The sequence below is a fragment of the Carassius auratus genome, unplaced genomic scaffold (genome assembly GCF_003368295.1).
Source record: "Carassius auratus strain Wakin unplaced genomic scaffold, ASM336829v1 scaf_tig00216545, whole genome shotgun sequence".
NCBI lineage: Eukaryota > Metazoa > Chordata > Actinopteri > Cypriniformes > Cyprinidae > Carassius > Carassius auratus.
The window spans coordinates 833,658-856,963 of NW_020528624.1; the positions used below are offsets into that span (position 1 = coordinate 833,658).

Consider the following 23,306-nt stretch of genomic DNA (forward strand, 5'->3'; position numbering starts at 1 on the left):
TCACTTTATTGCCTGTAAGAGTCGCCAACGGACAAAAACAATGAGAAATGAACGTACGCCAGACATGAAATTGGCTTGGAGGAACGCACATTCTTGCGTTAATTTCACTGTTAGTACATCCGACCGTGAGCGTGAAAGCTGGCGTACGCAAAGTTTTTGTGCGTACGCAAGGTTGATACATGAGACCCCAGGCCTTTATATCAACACATAGCCAATGTGTGAACAGGATTATCTTCATTTCATTATTATTATGGAGCAAAACATTAATTGAATGGTTGGTGGACACTGGTTTTTGCTAATTTTTAGAGAAAAACATTTTATTTTTGTTGATACATCAGTCCTTCTCAGAGAATGGTGTTATTCTTCATGATTAATAAGAAATGTAACTTTTTTTTTTCATAAATTTAACTTTGCTTACTGCACTATGTACAAATAAAACAACAATTTTATGTGAGTTTTCATAAAAATGTCAGCCAACTTGCATAACGCCACAAAACATTCTTAATCTTAGGTTTAGTTATTTCCTTATTTCCTTAATTGAAATCAATGTGGTCCCAAATGTATAAGCTGCACTAATGAAAGTTTGCACTTCTTAGTCAAAATGTTATTACATTTCAAAGCAAAAATCGAATTGAGAACTAATAAAAAAAAAAAAAATTAATAAAAAAAGATTATACACTTTTGTATTATATTTATGATTTGGGGTAATATATACCGGTGACCCCCAGTGTCTAGGGCAGTTACAACACTGGTACTTTAGGCCTAAGGTTGGAAAAATGTAATGTTATATAAATACTTATTGAAGCAGGAAAAAATGTTTGCAAAATTACTAAATCTAGGAAACTGCATTTACAGTATAATGGGGTTCAACCAGGCCTGATTACTGCCAACCCCGTTCAATTAAATCAACACTTAAATAGAACTATCAACATAATGCAGTAACACACCATTTAAGAAACTCAAGAAATTGAGGAAGAAGGTGACAGAAATACATCAGACTGGAAAGGGTTACAAAGCTATTTCAAAGCCTCTTGGAGTCCAAAGAAACACAGAGACATTATCTCCTAATGGAGCAACAGTAGCAAACCTTTGCTGACCTTTCAAAATTGGCCAACATTTTCTAAATTTTTTAAAGAGAAAATCGACACCTCATCCAGGAAGTCACAAACGACCCCAGGACAGCATGGAAGGACCGGCAGGCCTCTTGCAGGACACTGTTTATGACTCCCCTGTCTTAAGACACGGATGTAACAGTTCACCCCATGCCAGTTGAAGATCAATGAAAATGTGACAGTTCTAGTCAGTTGAGAGTTTAAAAGGGGTGTTTAATGCTATTTCATGCATTCAGAATTATTTAAACTGTTAAAGAGTTGGATTCTCCTGCTAAAGATTTTGATGTATGATGTAGTATTTCTGTACCAAATACACTCCTTCCCGGTTCAAACAAGTTTTGGAAAAACCTTGACGTCACAAAGAGCGGAATTCCTTGTATGGGCACTTCTCCCGGCAGAGCGTGTCCACACAGTAAATAGAGCAAGAGCGAAAGCGCACGCCCATCAACGTGCTTCATTCGAGTTACGCAAGTCATCAGCAGCGCTGCACACGACTCGCTCAAGAAGAATATCACCAAAGAAGTTTGTTTTTGGATGTGAGGGAAAGAGAACTTCCCAAAGAACCCAGCGTTACGTGAACAATGGATGCAGTTTGTTTTTCCGGAAAAGCATGAGTTTTGCATGTGTGTGTTTGTTCCCATCATTTCCGTGATGAATGTTTTATAAACAAGGCCCAGCTCAATGCTGGATTTGCATATTGTTTGATATATAGTCACAGCAATAAAATATCCAATTCATGAGCTGGAATCACGGGTGCTGAGTAAAACTGCATTAGATTTTCTGTGTTTTGTTGAAAATTGGCGCATAAGTGCTCGGGACTCTTTAGCTCCACCCATGGCACGTCTCCAGGAGCTTAGCTGTTTTCAGAGAAAATCGTAAAGCTGTATCTTTCGTTTATAAATATGATAAAACTAAACACTCTTATGAGATCTAAAGGATGCAGTACTGCTGTATAGGTACTTGAGCTTATCATGAGATTTGTGAAAATGTTTGTGTTATGTCCCCTTTCAACAAAATCGCTATACACCTGTGGGTGTAGGTTTATACAAATGGGGAAACTGACTGTCTTCAGAAAAGTGTACATGGTGTAATGACTCAATTAATTAAAGACAATGTGGAAGGACCTTTCAATTTGTAGTCCATGCTCAAACCCTCCATTATCACCGAGTTAAGCAGTTCTGCAAATAGTAGAATTTGTATGCAGTTATTGCTACTGAATGTCAAGTAGCGTGTTTAGGCACCACTCAATTGCTTGCTTAGGGCCCCCAAAAATCTAAACATGCCCCAGCTAAAGGTGGCACAACCTGATTTTCAATTTAAGGGGTAAATTAGGGTCATAGGTGACGGATGAGATTGGTGAAAATTTTATTTGAAAAACAAAACAAAACTACCCCGAGGGGGAAAACAGGCAGGCAGGACAGGGCATAGCACAGCACGGAATGAAATGACACATCATGGCGAGGCAGAACAAAACAGAAAACAACCAGGGTACATGTGAAGAACATACATACACTGAACAAAATTATAAATGCAGCACTTTTGTTTTTGCCCCCATTTTTCATGAGCTAAACTCAAAGATCTAAGACTTTTTATAAGTACACAAGAGGCCCATTTCTCTCAAATATTGTTCACAACTCTGTCTAAATCTGTGTTAGTGAGCACTTCTCCTTTGTCGAGATAATCCATCCTCCTCACAGGTGTGGCATATTAAGATGCTGATTAGACGGCATGATTATTGCACAGGTGTGCCTTAGGCTGGCCACAATAAAAGGCCACTCTAAAATGTGCAGTTTTACTGTATTGGGGGGTCCGTGGGGGGCCGAAAACCGGTCAGTATCTGGTGTGACCACCATTTGCCTCTTTGCATAGAGTTGATCAGGTTGTTGATTGTGGCCTGTGGAGTGTTGGTCCACTCCTCTTCAATGGCTGTGCGAAGTTGCTGGAGACTGGCAGGAACTGGAACACGCTATCGTATACGCCAATCCAGAGCATCCCAAACTTGCTCAATGGGTGAAATGGTGAGTATGCTGGCCATGCAAGAACTGGGAATGTTTTCAAGTTCCAGGATTTCTGTACAGATCCTTGCAACATGGGCCCATGCATTATCATGCTGCAACAAGTGGTGATGGTCATGGATGAATGGCACAACAATGGGCCTCAAGTTCTCTTTACCTCAAAACTTGCAACATCTGTGGTATTGTGCTGTGTGATAAAACTGCACATTTTATTGTGGCCAGCCTAAGGTACACCTGCGCAATAATCATGCGGTCTAATCAGCATCTTAATATGCCACACCTGTGAGGTGAATGGATTATCTTGAAGAAGGAGAAGTGCTCACTAACACAGATTTAGGCAGATTTGTGAACAATAATTTGAGAGAAACAGGCCTTTTGTGTACATAGGAAAAGTTCAGCTCATGAAAAATGGGGGCAAAAACAAAAGTGTTGCGTTTATAATTTTGTTCAGTGTACAAACCACGAACCAGCACAAGGAGAATAAATAAGGAGCAAAAAAGGAGGTTAACAAAGGAGACACAGGTGAAGCAAATTAACTAATAAACAGAGAACAAGAAGGGCTGGGTCAAGACAATAGACAGAAGTGCCTTAAACAAACACACGACAAGCCATGTGCTCAGACAAGGACATAGGAATGCTAAGCAGTTAAGTAATAATTAGAATAACAGATAAAAAGAAATACAAATATGACAGTTTCTTGCATGAGGAAATTTTGCAAATATGTAAGTAAATGTGCTCTACAAAGCTCACATACCTTGTACAAACAGGGCTGATGATGATCTGTCAAGTCTTGTAGGCAGCAGTTCACATATGACTTCCTGTACAATGGGTCTGAAGGAAACGTTCATCAAAACCAACTCCCACATGGAAAGAGATGAGCTGGAGTGATTAACTGTGGACACATGCTCATCTCCACCCAGAGGACCATGTTCCACTGAGATGGTGAGGACAGTTCTTCCACCCAACAGCCACGTCATGACACCCCAGGATTCATCAGTGCTGCAGTTAAAGCGAACCTCACTGCCTCTTAACACAGTAACATTCTTGGGTTCTAGATGGATAAAAGAGGCTACAGCTGGGAAGAAGAGAGACATTTCTGAATAAACTGTAGACAATGACACATTCTTTATGTTCAGAGGTATTACCCTGAAAAATCATTTCATAGCGAGAAATAATCTGAATATCCAAATATCCCTCTTCTTTGATAAACTTTTTTTTTTTCAATTTCTGATTTATTAATTGATCTTTCTGATTAAAACAATTAATTTATACAATTAAATGAAAAGATTCTCTTAGTTGCTTATCAGTATGCCTATTATTAACATATTGGCTGTTTATTAGTACTCATAAAGTGCATATAGTGCATGACCATATTATGCATCCCTAATCCTTCCCAACATCACAAAATTAATCACTAAAAATTAGGAGTTTATTAGAGCAAAAGTTGGAGTACCTTAAAATAAAGTAAAAAAAAAAAAATTGTCATAAGTACAGTCATAAAAAAGAGCTGATCTTTATATATAAAAACATAAAACACTGAATTTTCAGCAAGTAAGCCAGTGATATTTTGCATTAATGTACATTTCACTTTAATTCTACAGCAATTGTTCTTGGACACAAATTCATGTAGTTGGATAAACACACAAGCCTTTACTTAGCAGATGACACACTCACCTTGGATTACACACAGCTGAAGGATGTGGCCATTCATATTGCCAGAGAAACAGTCAGGCCATTGTTCTGCACAGCAAGGACACAGCAGAGAAAACATTTGCAATTGACACAAAATATAAAATATAAAAAAAATAACATTTAGAATAATTTAAGCATGCATTTCTTATTATGTCTAGGTAAAAAAAAAAAGCAAAGGCGATATGTGTTACGCATACCGTAATTCACATTACATTTTCATTCCTGTACTACACGAATGTAAATTATCCTGTCCTGACATGAAAAATTAAAGCCAGAATAACAATACTCCCTGATGTACTGTATAAGTGACATAAGACATGAAATACTTCTGAAAAGTATTCATGATGACTGATGTTACTTCCAAAACTTTCAAATTATTATTATTTTATGAATGTAAACGTTTATGAGCTAAACTGATAAACTGTAAGAAACTATGTGAAATATCCGTATTTAAATATAAACATCACGCTGCTGTACCTTAAAATGTATAACCTAAATATTGACATTAATAATGCAAGCATAATAAAAAATTATAATAATTTCACAGTTTGAAATGTGGGGGAAATGTGCTTATTTATTTAATAAAATAAAATAAGTTTCTTAATTTTCTTTGTGCAAAATATCATTCCCCGTTTGTCTCTTTTGACTTAAGGGTGAAAACAAAACCCGACTACACATGGGAGTTTTCCCACATTGTAGTGCATGTGTCTATTGCGAACAACACATTACCATTATAAACTCTAACTCATGACAACATTTGAACAAGATACTGTTTGACCTTAACATACTGAAATGGATCTCTATTTATGTCCCACTTATTAAAGAATTTATCGTACATCACAAAAGTGTCACTTGAACTACAGATCTTTCGGCCCTGTTCTTACCTTGAATAGTCCAGGATGAGTTATGCAGTATTCAGAGAGGCTGTACAGAAATCATGTTTCCACAGTCAGTACAGTAGCAGTTTCTTGGTTACTGTGGGGTGTAGCCCAAACTATCCAGTTAAATATTACTGAAAGCAAAACAGCCTTTTTAGCCTTGAACTGACCACTGCAAATATCCAACAGTGACTCACGGGCTGAATATTTTAGTGGCGGCCTAAAATAATGTCTGAAATCTGCTGCTATTGTTAAGTCACATGCGAGGCCCACTCCTTATCTTCCATTCACTATCTCTAGGGGATCTCTTTAAGGTCACTTCCTGTTTATTGAATTTGCACCACCCTGGTTAAACATTTCTTCTATTTAAATACACACAATGTGTCAAGAATAGAACATAATGAAGCAGACAGCGCATGTAAAACTCACTCTTTATTGGTAAATAAGGGTATTTCCAACCATTCATTTCTGTCTACATACAAAGTGCATTAGAACAGCCAACTGACTACAGAGAACGGCTTCCAGCAGGTACTGACGTCACACATTCAGACCGAAATCAGACACAATGGACTGAAAAAGGAGGGAATTGTGACCAATGTCCTTTCACAGTGTTAATTTTAACTTCTACTTCACCGTGGTTGTCACCACCATTCGACATTTTAGAATCATATGATGTAGTCTGAAGTATGTACTATTTTTAGCATTTAGCATTGTAGCAAAGCATGTCCAAAATATGACTGGTAGTGTACTTCACAATACACAATAGAAGACACACAGAGAGGTATTTGTAAGTATAAGTTTGGAACATTTGGGTGGTTTGTCACAACTGTTTGGGATTCCACAGAACAAAGTGACAAAACGTTAGTTTAAAAGTAGTAGAATAAGCTATTTGCTATATGTACAGTAAGGAAAAAAACGACTCTCCACTTAAGCTGAAGCAACTCTTCGTAAAAAGGCACATTTATCAGGGGCAGGGTGGCTTGAAGCTGGAGTCCTGAGTGTATATTGTCCAGTGTGTCACATTTGGCTTTGGCTAAGCTGCAATGAAGGTATTTGTGGGTGATTTGATGACTCCAATGCAAGTGGGGTGTCACTTCAAGCTGAAATGAAAAGCACATTGTTAGTGTGAGCATTTATAAATGCGATGCATCAAAGTTGTTCAATAACATCAGGATATTCAGCCAATTTTGTCCTCAGCACTTTATGAATAGCTTGAGGCAGGGTGTATCTAATACATAGAAGTCATCTCCAATTGTAGAGAAGATTTTCATTTCATTTTTATGTTTTGCTGAGTGAATGTTACACTTCAAGTGACAGCCGCGATCCGTTTCTATGAAATCACAAAACAAACTCCAAACGAGTGTCACCGGCTTGACATTCACTGACATAAACCTTTGGTTTATTAAAAAAAAAGTTATTTTATACCGGGTCAGAACCCAGAACCCTCAATGCAAAAAAAAAATGTCATGCTTGACATTCACATGCGGATCCATGCATTCATTCACTGACCTATAAAATAAAATGACCTATAAACCCCGAGACGGACTGCGGCAGAAATATGGATCAAATGGATTATTTCACAAGCTCATTTGAGTATTTAAATGGGTCAACAAGAATCATTTCCTGCTCAAATCAAAGTGTAACAAGAAATTATACAAAATTAACATCCCCTTGTACTGTTTCCATGCTTTTTGAACTTTTCTAATCATCATTATGTTATTCATTTCATCAATCACATGGACTTTTCATCAAAACAGTAAAAGCACATTGTAAATTATTAGTGTGAAATTAATATTATCATTTTTGACATAACAACCAGCATGTCTGAGCATTTATTTGTGCTACAGCCCACTTGCCTGCTAGGTATTCATTGTAAGGGTATTACAGTAAATATATTTTTAGCCATTTATATCTATTAAATATCTATTTTTACAAATTTACCTAATAATACATCATTTTGTTGTTATTTATTAAATATAATTTTAATCTATCATTAAAAAAATCATAGATAATACTTATAATGACAAAAACCTAATGATAAAAACATATTTGAACATTTTTCATTTCTTCTGTAAATGTGTTTGACCATTTGCATGTGCTACTCTAATGTAACATAACATATCTATCTCTCGTTTCATACTGGAAGACACAACTGGTGCCAACCTGCGACTCAAGAATGCAAGACATTTACCTGTTTATTTATTTGTTAAGTAGTAATAAGTGCGATAGTGTACAGCCAGCTGGTCATTATCACAAAATAAACCCCTTTGATTTGCTGATCACTCTGTGGTGGTTTATTATGAGACAATGATCAGCTGGAGGTAAAGGATATCTTAATGCTACAAACACAAGCAGTCAATTTACATTTATGCGTTTAGTATGTGTTACCTGGGAATTGAACCCACAACCTTTTGCACTAGTAACAATGCTCTACCACTGAGCCACACAGGAATTTAAGCCAATGTGATTAAGTCCTAAGTCCTACCTACACGCTTGTGTTTATACTCTAGCAAATGATATCCTACTACGCCACCAAGTGGCAGAGAAGACAAAAGACACTTATTACCTGTGTGTGTAAATCCAGGTCCAAAATCCTCTGCTTCAGAACACTAGTCTTCCTGTGAATGACAGCAATCACACAGTTAACTGTTGTACACGTCCATAAATGTGCCTTAAATACTTCCTGTATGTGTTTGGCTATAATTCCAATTCATTATTCATTGTTTTGGTGTAACATCTAACATCTCTAAACATCTTAAACTGACTCTCACTCGCTGAAAATACACTCTGATCCAATGCTAAGATAACTGAAAAATACATTACAGCATTTTCTTCTTTTCACTTCATATCAAAACACCATTCATTGCATTGCTTTCCCATCTGGATGTCACCCATGCCATCCTGAAAGAGCAGAGTCCATGTCCTGCTTATCTCAGTTTGACATTCTTGAACCCTCATCGTGTAATGCATGCTGATGGTCTTGCTCTACATCTGACAGATGCTCTTAATGCAAGAACATTACACTGGTTCAGCAAACTCAGCACACTTAACAATGCATTTTCTCCATCCTGGGCCTCAAACAGAACAGTCCTGCGTGTATTCCATAAAAAAGATAGAAGATCATAAAAAATAATAAAACTGAAGCCCTAATAGTATTTGGGGCCATACAGATGTAATGATGACGCTGCAATGTTAACTTATAAGCTGATCTTCATTGTTCTTGAATATGTTATATATTACATTAATATTGGGTGACAGATAATCCTGCAAATGTTGAAAAAATAAAATAAAAAACATACTGGCCAGCAAAAAAATAAATTCAGCAAATAAATAAATAAAATCTATTAATTCGATAAAGTACAATGACAAAAAGTGACAAGCCAAGGTTCATACACACTGTAAAAAAATTCTTGTTGTTTTTACAAAAACTTTTTGGCAGCTGTGGTTGCCAGAATAATTTTGTAAAAATACAGAAAACTGTAAACACATTTACGTCAAAAACTGTTAATTTTACAATATAAAGCTGTAATTTACAAACAAGAAAATGTGAATATAAACCAGTAAATTCAACAACACACAAAATTAAATCTGTTTTGTACCTTGAAAATACTGACAACCACCATAATAATAAAGATGGTACTGTATAAGAGAAAGCCACATGAAGTATCAAAGCTCATCACAAGTAGCTTCACCACAAGCAGAAGTATATATTAACATATAGAAGGTGCACATTTATGGAAACACAAAACACCATCATGGTAACACACGTGATACTTAAATAATGCAAAAAACTTTCATTAAGCAACAGAAGATGTAACATAAAGCTCAAATGTACATAACTGATAACAAGAACTATTTAAAAACATGATTATTTAAACAAAATACTTTCAAACGTGGAGTGTCACGCAGGGAATTCTGGGAATATCAGTTTACAGTTTTAGACTGTAAATTATACATTGATTTGTTCTTTTTTTACTTCTAAAAGCTGTATAATTAACAGAATTTTACTGTAAATTTACATTAAATGCTTTGTTAGATCTTTTACAGTTTTTCCCTGTATATAGTACGAGAACTTACTGTTAACCTATTATCAGTTTTTTTCCGTAGCGTTTTTACAAAATTTTACAGTTAAAATTACACTTATTTTTTACAGTGCACTTCTTAGGTTTTGTCTACTAATAATCAAATCTGACTAAACAAAACAGCTAGAAAATGAACTTAAATGTCTTAAATGAACACACTGACCCAGAAGCTACCATAGCAAACATTTTAAACTATTAAAGTGTTTAATAAAAATATTTTTAAAGTATCTTATTTTTGTGGTATTGTTTGATCTAGTAAAAGCTGTGATGTTAGCCATCCTGCTGCTTTCTGCCAGTGGTAAGTGAATTCGATAACCATAATCTCTTAAACAGCATATTCTGTTTCCAAAGCCAACCCCCTAAATACTTGTCTGCAAATTTAGGGCCCTATCATACACCCGGTGACCCGGCGCAATGCATGGCACAAGTGTTTCTGACGCAGGTCTCCTGCGCTGTATTGTTTAAATAGCAAATGCATTTGCCCCCGTTTGTGCGCTCAGTGACATATAACAGGGACTCTTGCAGCAGCTTTAAACACTGTAACAAAAAGTTGAAATTGCTTGATTTTTTTCCCCCAAGCAATTCAGTGACACAGATATGAAGGCAACACTTATTCAGATGAAGGAGTCTAGTCCAGTGGTTCTCAACCTCCATGACTTACAGAAGATATTAGACAATATAGACAATATCTCCTGGGTTTCTGAACAGTTTCAACTTTTACAAATATAAATTCAAGACCATGTAAAGAAAATTGAAGGAATAAGTTGAAGGGAACACAATATGTCAATATGTTCTCTAAATGTAAACGGAGCAGAAAATGAGTTTTGAAAATGGTTGAAAATGATCAACAATTCAAACTGATTATTTTTCCATTATTTAAATAATCTTACAAAACAAAATGCTTAAGGCTTGAATACCTGTGCTCCCAACCACCTGAGTATGAAAAGACTTTTACTGTACTTTCTGATCACACCGCAAAAAAAAAAAAAGTGACATTCTTCCTCAGTATTTTTTGTGTTGTTTTCCAGTGCAACTATTTAAAGATACGTAAATCAAAATACATTTATTTGAGACACACACACACACAAATGACAGAAGATAAGCAGTTTTGTAATTGATCAAAATTAAGTTTAGAGTTTAGAGTCACTTTTCACTTTCACTTTCATAATTAAAACAAAAACAAACATCTGCCAATCGGCTTATTTCAACTCATCAGCAGATATTCTTCTTGTTTTAAGCATAAGCTCTCTTAATTTTGCTCAAATTTTCAAGACTTCATTTTACATTTTCATCTCAAGTTAATGTATCTTGATTTAAAGAGGTTTCGATATTTGTATTGAAAAAAAAAACTACTGAGGGAGACATGAAAGATTTTTTTTCTTTTCTTTTGCATTGAGACATTCTCTCCAATTTAAGACTTTTTAATGGAAGGGCAGATTAAGACTTTTTTAAACCCTGATATTAAATTAAGAAATTTGATTTCAGCTTACATCTTGATTTCGAGCAATTTTAGCATATTTTAGAACCTTGTTTTGTTTAACTTTAAATCATTTTAAGCCATATTGCGTTCGCCCTGGAAGTGTGCCCTGGTTGAAACCCACTCATACAGTCGATCTGAATGTTTTGGAACACAGCTGATGTCATGCACCCGTGCCCCCTGACCTCCACCCACCACAACATGCTGAAACAAGATAAGATGTGCTAGAGTACCTCTGAGGCTTGCTCCTCTTCCTCCTGCAGTGAAGAAACCCAGTATTAAAACAGAAGATGTACATCAATGTCTGAGTGACACAAACAGCTACAGAGGAAGGAGAAGGATACGCTACACCCAGATCCAAGTTCTCTGAGCTAAAGCTACACGAGGACGGAGGAACGTGTGTGTATGTTTTCACAATAAAGAAAGATCTTAAAAGTGACAGCCATGATTTCTGCTCCTGTAACATAAGTGAGAGGTGGAATGACTGGATGGAGGGAAAGAAAGAAAGAAAGAAAGAAAGAAAGAAAGAAAGAAAGAAAGAAAGAAAGAAAGAAAGAAAGAAAGAAAGAAAGAAAGAAAGAAAGAAAGAAAGAAAGAAAGAATTGAGAGCGAGGTGGAGAGCTAAGGTTAGATGCATGTAATTATGCTTCATTTAGTTTTTAGACCTGTTTCCTAACTGTCATGTTATATAGGCCTATAATGTTCACTGATGGGTTTGAGTGAATCACTTATGTCTCTGAAAACAGACACAAAATCTTAAAGAAAAGGGGGAAAAAACATATATCAATCTACCTCAAGCTCCCTGAGTTCTTCTTCCTCGTCCTAGAGGAGAGAACAGACTGAATCAGAGGAGAGGAATGTGAGAGCTGAAGCTGAAGAGAGCAAACATGAGAGACACATGCAGCTGGAGAAAAAGATGGAGAGAGAAGAAAGAGACTGGCAGGAGGCAGCTAGAGGAGAGAAGTCAAACAGACGAATGAAGGAGGACAATCAGTGAGAGAGACACTTCTCATCAAGCCCAAGTTACCTCAGACACCAGCTCATCTTCTGCCTAGAACAAAGAGGTGAGGAGAGAGAAGAGGGGATAGAAAGAAGCTTTTAACCAGCTGGATTTGGACAAAAGAAATAGAAGTGATAAACTGAATTCAGTACTTTCCAGTTTTGTGTTCAAAACACGTCAGACTGTCATTGAACAGCAGGTGTGCTACGTGGTTTCATTCAATGCTCTCTCTATATATACATACATACATACATAAGTTCAATTAAAAATCATATGCATACAGTACACTCACATTAAGTCATATATCATGTTATATCATCGAAAAATGTTAATTATATCCTACAGTACATCCTACTGTATCCGCATTCATACACGCATTTTATGCTTATTAAATTTGTACACTCAGTAACAATAACAAAATAGTGCAGGATTTATGTCTTTGGTTGGATTATGACAGGTGGTCATTAAATATCAGAATGAAGTCTGATATTTAATATTAAGATAAAGCTAAAAGAATGGCATAAGTAGTAAACTGATTCAGTATTTCACACTGACATGATGATTCGAGTGACCACTTAGTTACTGCTCTGTTGCAGGACAGCAGATGGGATTTTGCAGGGATAATGTTCATTACCTCTTATTAAGGCCCGTTCACACCAAGCACGATAATTATAAAGATAACAATAACGATATAGTTCTAAAAATCCTTCTCAATATTAAGCTTAATCAATGGTGACCAGCTCTGTGACTGGTATGTCATTTGCAAATGTTTGAATGATAGAATGCATTTTACTCCACAGGGCCTTTACAGTCTGCTAAAAAACAACAGGTTATTAGGTAGAATCAGGTTTTATACTAAAATACATTTCCTTAACTAGTGAGCTAATGATGATTCAGAACTTCCATGCATGTTGTTTTAGTACCTACAAGGCTTAAAGAACAACTTTTGCTACTGTGATGAAAAGATTTTCAAGTAAAAGGCTTTTAAAAACAGAAGATGCATCCATGACACCTGTAAGGTAAAGGCAGGAGGGAAATGAAACACAGGAAAAACCCAATGCAAACGTGCCACCTTTCAAAAGAAAATGCTTTCTGAGTTAATGACCGACTGTAAGAAGCAGATGGGAGACATTTAAAAAACACACACACACACACACATGGATGCAAGATAAATAATTATAATAGTGGAAATGTTGTCAGCGAGATGAGAAGGAATGGATGGGAGAGAATAGTAGAGTTACAAACACACTCCAGATCTACAATCTGCTCATTAATAAGAATCACCTCTGAATCACCAACCGATTCGCTTTTTCTTTAATAATCTTTCTGAATGAAGGGTTTTATGTATTTTTAGCTGTGAATAAAAAACCTGTCAGTTTTTGATCAGAAATAATCAACAAATTAAAAATACATAAATTAATTATATAAAAAAATATTTGTAAATATTAATAAGTACACAAATGTCTTCAATAGGACACACTGTATACCATAATTGTTCTCTGATATTTCCATAATTTCGGATTAATGAGATCCACTGATTGGCAGAGAAAAGCCAGTACTCTAAAACAACACGTGTTTCTCTATATTTCCCCTCTTTGGGCAACAGTAACATTTTGATTTTGACTGCCACAGGAAACATGCTGCAGTCCAATAAACCAGAAGCAGACAGACTAACGTCAATCTGCTTACCCTGTCCTCTTCTCCTTCCTCCTGTGAGTCATAGAAGAAAAGAAAGGCTCCAGTTAGAATAGAAATGTACAGAATTATAAAATAAGTGGGTTTAAAAAAAGTTATGTAGTGATCATGAATAATTGTTTAAGCACTTTTTCTTACCTGCTCTTCCTCCTCAGCTGGTTTTCTCTAACAAACAGAAAGTTCAAATTAAAATGAGCAAATTACATTAAACAATAAAAAACATTTACTGAATAAACACCATAACACAAAGTCAGACTGTCAACAGGAAACACTAGCAGGAATCAAACTACACGAGAGGAGATGGAAAAGCAGGACGCTAGATGTTAATTTGAGGTGAGATTACAGGTGAACCTTCAAAAAAAAGTGAGTAGATGAAGCAAAGGATGAGATTATATGGAAGAAGAATGAGCTGCTATGGGAAAACAGATGGTGTTTGAGGAGGAATGAGGGTGAAGATGGTCAGTTACACTCTCTTCGTCTTCTTCTGCTGGTTCCTCCTCTCCTGCGATATGTTCTTGAGCGTCTGTCTCTGCCTTGATTGAATCATCTTCTTCCAGCTCTGCTATGTGTGCATCTCCATTCTGCTCAGTCTCTGCGATTTCTTTTTTCTAGAAGAACAAGCAGCGCATAGCAGGGAAAGAGAAATTAAAACTGTTTCACTGCTAAGGCACTGGCATAAGGCACCAGGAGTTCCTAGGAAAGTTTTAAAACAGGATGAAAACAGACGTGAGTTAATGAACTGGAGGAACGTTCACCAGAGGAACAGAACTAAGAAAGAAAAAGGGGTTGTTATATCAAACGATGGGAATGTTGACATGGAAAATGGACATTATCAATCAGTTTGCAACGTTGAAAAATCCACTAAAGCATATTTCGATCTTTCAAGAAAAACGTATCCCTCAGACAAGCATTAGGGTTGTAATAGGGTTGTAATTATATAGCTGTAAATGCAAAATAAATTTGTAAGTACATGTAATTACAGAGTGACTGCAAAGTCATTTTGATATGACTTTGAAACTATTGCAAATATAAACATTAGTCAGGACAAAATTACATTTCTACATTTTAAGTCATTAGAAACTTTAAATCTTTTCAACCTAAGTATCTGTGAGAAAGCATGCCTGATTAAATGTGATTAATAACACTACACAGATGCAGTGGATGGTGTATATGTGGCTATGTTTGGAATGGAATATCAGCAATAAACATTATACTGCCTACTATTTCAACAATAAGGTTTCTTTTATCATAATAGAGATAGTTCACACAAAATTTAAATCCTATCAACATTTACTCACATTGTTCCAAACCTGTATGAGTTTCCATCTTCTGTTGACCACAAAAGAAGATATTTTGAAGAATGCTGGACACTAAATTGTTATACAATGGAAGTCAATGGCTTCCAGCAACTGTTGGTTTACCATCGTTCCTCAAAATTTCTTCTTTTGTGAACAACATGAGGGTGAGTAAATGATGACAAAATATCATTTTAATATTAGGTAAAGGGATACTCCAACCCAAAATGAAGATTTTGTCATTAATCACTTACCCCCATGTTGTTCCAAACCCGTAAAAGCTTGAAAACCAGTAGGCTTGAGACTGTCCCATAGACTGGCAAATTAATTACACTGTCAAGGTCAAGAAAAGTATGAAAAGCATCGTCAGAATAGTCCATCTGCCATTCAACCGTAAGGTTATGAAGCAACAAGAATACAAAACTAATTACTTTATTCAACAATACGTCTCCTCTGTGTCTCTCCACATCAATGTAGTGCCATTTTTGAGAATATGAGCAGGCATCATACACTCCTCTGTGTCAGCTGCACCACAAGTATACACTTTCTTAGTATTTACACTTTGATCTGAAAGAAAACAGTGCATCAGTGTGGCTCGGCTGACACAGAAGAGAGTACACTGCCTGCTTGACTATGGGACAGTCACAAACATCCAAATTATCTTCAATTGTGTTCCAAAGACGAACAAAGCTTTTATGGGTTTGGAACGACATGGAGGTAAGTGATTAACAACTACATTTTCGTTTTGGGGCGGAGCATCTCTTTAACTACTTAGCATTCACTAATGAACAGCAATAATAGAGCATTTATTTATCTTAGTTAATATTAAATTCTACATTTACTAAAACTTTTTTTTTAATCAAAATATAAGTTAACACTGGTTAATCTAATGTGAACTAATATGGACAAATGATAAACAACTGTATTTTTATTCATTAACACTGACAAAGGCTAAATGCTGTGCATCCTAATCCAAACACAGCCTAAGTGTTAAGTAAGGTGTGATTCGCAGGCGAACAAAAACCTAGCTGAATCAAAAAGCAGACATGGGGCATACAGTGAAGTGCAGTAAGGACGTGTCTGGAAATACACTGAAAGTGAATAGCAAAAAAGGAGAGTAAAAAAAGATCAATCAAATATTACTGTTGTGTCATCATCAAGATGTTCCTCTGTGCCAGATCCATTATGAAGCTTTTGTGCGTTTTCAGCTTGTTGTGCCTCCTGCACCAAGAGAGTTTTTAATTAATAAAGTGACGATCAATTTTACTGCTTTCAACAAGGGAAAGTTTCACCAAAAGTGCTAAAAAGAAGACAGGAAGAAAACAGTTGTAAAGGATTCTACATTTCCTTCTCAAATCTGAATTCTGAAGGCCTAAAGTGGAACCAAAGCCATATTTTGGTGGATTACTGAACATGAAAAAACACACACCCAAGGCAGTATTTGTCTCAGTTGTTATTTAGCCCAGTGGTTATGCCATTGGTATCACATTAAGATACTGCAGACTAACATTTTGTCTAACTTTCATGTCAAACAAGAAAAGGAAACACGCAAAACGAAAAATAAAAAATACAACCTTAGATCCTGGTGGAGGTGTCAGTCCCAAAAATTCAAAGACTGTGTTGTCCTCTTTGGCTTCAAAGAATGTCTCGTAGTCCTGCAATTTAGGATTTCAAACAATTGTATATGTGGAAAAGATCTACATCCTTATTTTTTATGTTCAACAGAAAGAAAGAAAAAAAATTACAGGTTTTCAGCAAAATTAGGGGGGAAGGGGTGTAAATGATTTTATTTTATTATAGAATTAATTCTCCCTTTTAGACCCAAATGATGCAACTAAACGCAATTTGAAAAACTAAATTGCAAACATTTTATTTAGTTATGATGTGAATTTGTAGGCCAGCTTGGTAGACTGATGAAAAATGTTCTTCTGGAAATTCCTACTGGGATTTTAAGAATAGTGGGTTTTGCTTTGTAAATTAGGTAAATTAAATAGGAAGTCAAGATCTTTGTAAACATAAACTGCAATCAATTACACATCCAAAAAAAAAAACTATAATTTGTACAACAAAATATGTAAGTCTCTTGAAGTAATGTTAACTGCCAGATGAAATTTTAGTCATAAAACTAAAAACCTCAGGGAACCTGGCTTGAAAATAATAATTCTCTTCAGCTCTTTTGAATATGATTTCGTGTTATACTGCTGACAGTCTTGTATATATAAACACCTTTTACTCATTCAGTCCTGACTCACATTAGATTTTATTTCACGTCTAGATGTGAACCTCAGTTGTAGCAGGTTCTTACCCCACAATACATCTCCTCATTGAAAATCTGTGGAGGAAGAGGAATGCCATTGGTGGGCTTCTTTTCTCCGGGGACGTTTTCCCTCATCCACATCCGGTTGTCCTCGTTTGAAGCAATGTCAAGCTGTGCGTAATCGATTTTAAGTGCCTCAAGAAAGCCCACAACATCTTGCTGTTTCTTTTTTATCTGTGGAAATAACAGATTACTGACATGAATCCTCAAAATTTCTCATTGCAAATCTGTAAAAAAAAATGTTTAGTAGGAAGATTCAGTTTATTATTTTGTGTAAACTGAACAAGAATACTCTATGAAATGTGAAGGTGAAATAATACGGTTAGTTCTTTAAACTATCCTTAGTTGCCATGACAGGAATTGTGGTCACACTTTATTTTAAGGTCCAGTTCTTGCCTCAATAAACTAGTAATTTGCTGCTTATTGATATAATTAGTAAGGTATTTGTTAAGTTTATGTATTGGGTAGGATTAGGGAAGTAGAATATGGTCATGCAGTATATGTGCTTTAAAGTATTAATAAATAACCAATATGTTAATAAAAGGCATGCTAATAAGAAACTAGTAAATAGTGAGAATAGGTCCCTAAAGTGTTACCAGAATTGAAAAATTCAGTAGACTTCCTCTTACTCATTAGATGAACTATAATATTTTTATCAAATGAGTTAATTTACCAAATTATAGCAAATTGGTTGCCTTGTTTATTTATTTGGGTGCATTCTTTGAAGTGTATCCACTGTAAGGGAATGGGTGTCACACATGATTTAACAAATGTAACTCAGTCTTGTTGTTTTTTAGTTTTTTAGTTTTATTCTTTTGCACTATTTTTTAACCACTTATCCCTATCCTGTAATATAACAAATGCATTAATAATTAATGAAAAATCTGAATTAAACATGACATTTATCATGTCTGTACAGAGTTAAGGACACCTCATCTGGTCTATATGTGCAAACATGTCAATATCCAGTCAATATTTGTGCAAAAAGCAAAACTTTACAAAACCGTAGTTGGTATACCCCAATTATGTTAAATGATGACCACAATACATTGAAAATCCATAAATTAACCTGATGTGTTGCAACCCTGTATTAGGGCAGGTTTAAAAAAAACTCATTCATTGGACTTAAAGGGATAGTTCACCCAAAAATTAAAATTATGTCATTAATAACTCACCCTTATGCTGTTCCAAACCCGTGAGACCTCCGTTTATCTTCGGGACACAGTTTAAGATATTTTAGATTTAGTCCGAGAGCTCTCAGTCCCTCCATTGAAGCTGTGTGTACGGTCTACTGTCCATGTCCAGAAAGGTAAGAAAAACATCATCAAAGTAGTCCATGTGACATCAGAGGGTCAGGCCATCCTTAAAAATATTTTGGTTTGCAGTAACAGTATAACATTTTTTTTTTTAAATTTTTCCAAGGTTCAATGTAAAAAATAGTGACGTCACTGGCTGGGTCTTCAACCCGTGCACTCATGCGCATCATTAGCCGCATTTCCACTGTCGGGCCAGTGCGAGCCAGGGCTTAAAATGAATCACACATGCATTTTTATAAAAGCTCCCGAACAAAAATCATTATTGTATTTTGATGATATGCAACGTGGAGCTAAACTCTTGAAATGACACGACAGATAAAATGTTACTTAATAAATACACAATCGTGATAGAGAATAAGAGGCTGACGTCTGATTTATCCAAGCGGTAATATTTACCATGTTTACTATGGTAACGTTACTGTTTAGCGTGCATAGTCTTTTACATCACTTATAAATATTTCTGCCTTGTTTAGTGATTATAATCCACATCCGATCAAGTTGTTTCAAAGACTTGCTGCTAACTAAGAGTCTAAAAGTCTTTAATACCGGTGTTAAAGCTTTTATCTCTCTGAAATGATCCGCAGCGCAGACTCTAGATGCGGAGAAACTCTACCCCTCCTCTAGCCCAGCTGGCCCGCTTTGGCCCAAGGTTTTCCTCGGGCCAAAAAACCCTGGCCGTTGGCCCAGAGGAAGCCCCGGCGAGGCACGATCAAGCCCCAGAAGTGACAGTGGAAACGCGACTGGCCCTGGCACACACTAGCACACCCGGTTAAAGCTCGCCAGTGGAAACACGACTATTGCAAACCTCATTTAGATGCAGGCTATAGACCACAAACAAATTGAAATCTTTGTCAAAAACATGTTTATTGCATGAATTTCAGGTGAGAAGTAAAAAAAATGAGGAACTGTTATACTGTTTTACTTGCATCCACTGATAGGTGTCATGCAACCTACAAATTAGATACCATTTACTTTGCTTGCTTGGGTTGTCACTTTTGTGTAAAAAAAACGTATTTTATTTGAGTGACAAGTGTTCATTGAATCGACTGTAAAATCGATTTTGCATGTATAGATGCATTATATACAGCAAATAACACCAAATATAGGTAAATCCACGGACAACAGGTAGGACGAATGTAAAGATTCAATATATTGGTAAAGACCAATATTTCCGATGATTTATTATTGTGAAGTTACGTGCACAATGACAAACAGGAGTGCAACATTCTCGAAAAACAATAAGCAGAGTGGACTGCCATAATGCAAAACATTTAGTGCAGGCTTCGACATGGCTTTGTTTACGATTAGAAACGTCAACAACAACAAATCGCATAGGCGATTCTAGCCCGAATCTGTATCTGTATGCATGGGACTGTCTGAATACCGGCAGAATTCACATTTCTGTTGTAAAAAGAGAAACAATGTGCAGAAGTATTATTTGCTGTTATGCGTGTGTGTCCGAAGCTGCAGTTGCTGTGTGGCGTGTGTTCAAAAAAAAATAAAAAATGGATGCGCTCCAAGACAGGGTCATTAAAAAAAAATTCTTGTTTTTGTTTTAGAAACTTGTGTTGGTTGATTCGTGCAGTAGTTTTTCGAATATAAAGTGACAGTCAACACCGTCACGGTTTAAGACTAGACGGGAGAAGGGATGGGAAAAGATCTGGGCACAGTTTCCAGAACTTCGTGCTGAGTTAAAGCGTCGTAGAGCTTTTTTAAATGAATGTTTTAGATGTATTATGGTGCCCGCACCCGTATGACTTTGAACAGAGACCGCGAACATTTTGTTTACTGCAGCCGCAGCCATTATTACCAAGCACGAACCGTTGACTCTGACAGTGAATGAGACGAAGACGAAGCGAACGCACAGGCCATAGTGTGACATCCATGTAAACACAGATGACGTCACGTGGTTTTTAAATAAAGAACGTAGCCTTTGTTCGTATGTAGGCCTAGGCAATTTATATATTTACAATACTTACTAAAATATAATTAATATTATTTTATTGCTTTTGTATTGGTTGTTTGAAAAGTAGAAAAAAAAATTGGTCGGTCTTAACGTAAATGTACAGCCGGCAAGTCGGTCGGACTCAAAGCAAAAAAAAAAAAACAATTTCGGTCGGTCGGTTTACAGCAAACAAGAATATTTTTAAGGATGGCCTCAGTTAGAATTTTTTGATGCATCGAAAATACATTTTGGTCCAAAAATAGCAAAAACTACGACTTTATTCAGCATTGTCTTCTCTTCCGTGTCTGTTGTGAGAGAGAGTTCAAAACAAAGCAGCCTGGATATCCGGTTTGCGAACGAATCATTCGCTGTAACTGGGTCTTTTTGAACCAGTTCATCAAATCGAACTGAATCGTTGTAAACGGTTCTCGTCCCCAATACGCATTAATACACAAATGACTTAAGCTGTTAACTTTTTTTATTGTGGCTGACACTTTTTCTGAGTTCAAACAAACCGATATCCCAGAGTAATTCATTTACTCAAACAGTACACTAACTGAACTGATGTGAAGAGAGAACTGAAGATGAACACCGAGTCGAGCCAGATAACGAACAAAAGATTGACTCGTTCTTGAGTCAATAACCGTTTCTGTCGGACGCGTCCGATTCGAGAACAGAGGAGCTGATGATACTGCACATGTGTGATTCAGCGTGAAGCAAACTGACTTGATTCTGAGCTAATGTTATGAGAGAGGGTAAACCGAAGGCTTGAATCAAGGGCAATCATCACAAATGACGCCATTACGTCGAGCGCAAAAGAACCGGTGAACCGTTTTCTTCAACTGGTTTATTGAATCAAACTGTCCTAAAGAACTACTGGTGATCCGAAAACCAATGCAACCGGTTCTTGACTCGAGAACGAGTCAATGTTTCGTTCATTACCTGGCTCGACTCAGTGTTCATCTTCAGTTCTCTCTTCACAGCAGTTCAGTCAGTGTACTGTTTGAGTGCATGAATTACTCCGGGATATTGGTTTGTTTGAACTCAGATGGAGTGTCTGCCACATTAAATAAGTTAACAGCTTAAGTCATTTGTGTATTAATGCGTATTGGAGACGAGAACCATTTAAAACGATTCAGATCGATTTAGTGAACTGGTTCAAGAAGATCCGGTTACATCGAGTGATTCGTTCGGGAACCGGATATCACAAACTGCTTTTGTTCTCTCACAACAGACACGGAAGAGAAGACAATGCTGAATAAAGTCTCGATGCTTCAAAATATTCTAACTAAACTACTTTGATGATGTTTTTCTTACCTTTCTGGACATGGACAGTAGACCGTACACACAGCTTCAATGGAGGGACTGAGAGCTCTGGGACTACATCTAAAATATCCTAATCTGTGTTCCGAAGATAAACGGAGGTCTTACGGGTTTGGATCAACATGAGGGTGAGTCATTAATGACATAATTTTGATTTTTGAGTGAACTATCCCTTTAAATTGTAATACTCTCTGGAATCTTAAAACCTGTTGTCTTCATTTTTAAGACTGTTAAACATGATCAAAATATTAAAGCAGCCAACATTGTTGTTCACAATAAAGTTAAAAGATTAGATGATGAGCACTGTTATCTCTAGAAACACATAAATCATTACATAAACAAGCTTCATTCGTCCTGACAAGCAACTGAGACCAATTCTGTCAGTTTCTTGTTTAAAGGAATAGCTGGAATGTGAGCTCAGAGATATTTAAGGAAACTGGCAGAGCTGCAACTGTTATTAGGTCACTCAGGATTATTAAAACTGACTTGAGGTAGAACAGTTTTTAAAAGTTTTAAATACATCCATTGCTTGTTACTGCTAATATGCGTGGATTGACGGATTCGTTCCGCAATCTGTATAAAACGATCAAAATCAAGCAAAGCGACCTGTTTAATAACTGTAACAATCTCACACTTGTTCTCCGGTTTCTTACCGCCGTCGATCCCGATGAGGATGCCAGGAATACTTTAATGACCATTTTGTGGAAGTGCAAAATAAATAAACTGACCAGGAAAATGTGTTTAAAGACACAGTGATCCACCCCCCTTTGGCTGGAAAGCACACAGCCTCAACTCGAGCCTCTCGGTGTCTATTTCTGTCCCCAGCTCTTCATCATGTGGCGGGATTGGTGCGTCTGTCCCACTGCTGTCTGAGTGATTGGCAATTTCAGCTGTCCGTCCACATCGGGAGCAGCTAAAGTTAGTGGAGCGATATGCATATATGGACAGAGATGCTGTTTTTTAAGAAAGGTGTAATTTGTTATTGTGTAGAGGGAAAAAAAACTTGGAAAGTTCCCACACTGTCATATACAGGGACAGAGTTGTTGTCGTTGAAAACAACTGAGTATTCTTCCGAAATATGACCTATCTGGCCTGGGAAGAGGGGGCCATCCATTAGAGGAGTGCAACTGCAGCCACACTGGGCCCCGCGCTTGAGAGT

The 23,306-nt window shown here is 36.5% G+C and overlaps 2 protein-coding genes across 10 annotated transcripts in view; both read right to left on the reverse strand.

Annotated features, from left to right (window-relative positions):
* The window catches only part of igsf5b (immunoglobulin superfamily, member 5b), a 34,433-nt gene extending 28,491 nt beyond the window's left edge, over positions 1-5,942 (reverse strand). The window contains exons 1-3 of the mRNA XM_026263396.1: positions 5,704-5,942; positions 4,802-4,867; positions 3,882-4,202 (exon numbers count right to left, since the gene is read on the reverse strand). Coding sequence (XP_026119181.1) covers positions 3,882-4,202; positions 4,802-4,838 — 358 coding nt within the window. The 5' untranslated portion in view covers positions 4,839-4,867; positions 5,704-5,942. The remainder of the gene's footprint in view (positions 1-3,881; positions 4,203-4,801; positions 4,868-5,703) is intronic.
* Positions 5,943-6,557: 615 nt separating this feature from the next.
* Positions 6,558-22,979, reverse strand: LOC113098366 (SH3 domain-binding glutamic acid-rich protein-like). Of its 9 annotated transcripts, XM_026263397.1 has the most exons (12): positions 22,801-22,979; positions 17,552-17,737; positions 16,821-16,901; positions 16,390-16,467; positions 14,419-14,559; positions 14,090-14,116; positions 13,946-13,966; positions 12,284-12,307; positions 12,049-12,078; positions 11,490-11,513; positions 8,264-8,315; positions 6,558-6,797 (listed from the first exon to the last, which is right to left on the reverse strand). In XM_026263397.1, exons 1-11 carry the CDS (start codon positions 22,843-22,845, stop codon positions 8,307-8,309), a joined length of 666 nt encoding a protein of 221 aa, XP_026119182.1. In that variant the 5' UTR covers positions 22,846-22,979; the 3' UTR covers positions 6,558-6,797; positions 8,264-8,306. The 9 variants fall into 9 exon arrangements, with proteins under 9 accessions (XP_026119182.1, XP_026119183.1, XP_026119184.1 ...); XM_026263398.1 differs by lacking the exon at positions 12,284-12,307 and having other exon boundaries at positions 22,801-22,978; XM_026263399.1 differs by lacking the exon at positions 12,049-12,078 and having other exon boundaries at positions 22,801-22,978.
* Positions 22,980-23,306: the final 327 nt, after the last annotated feature.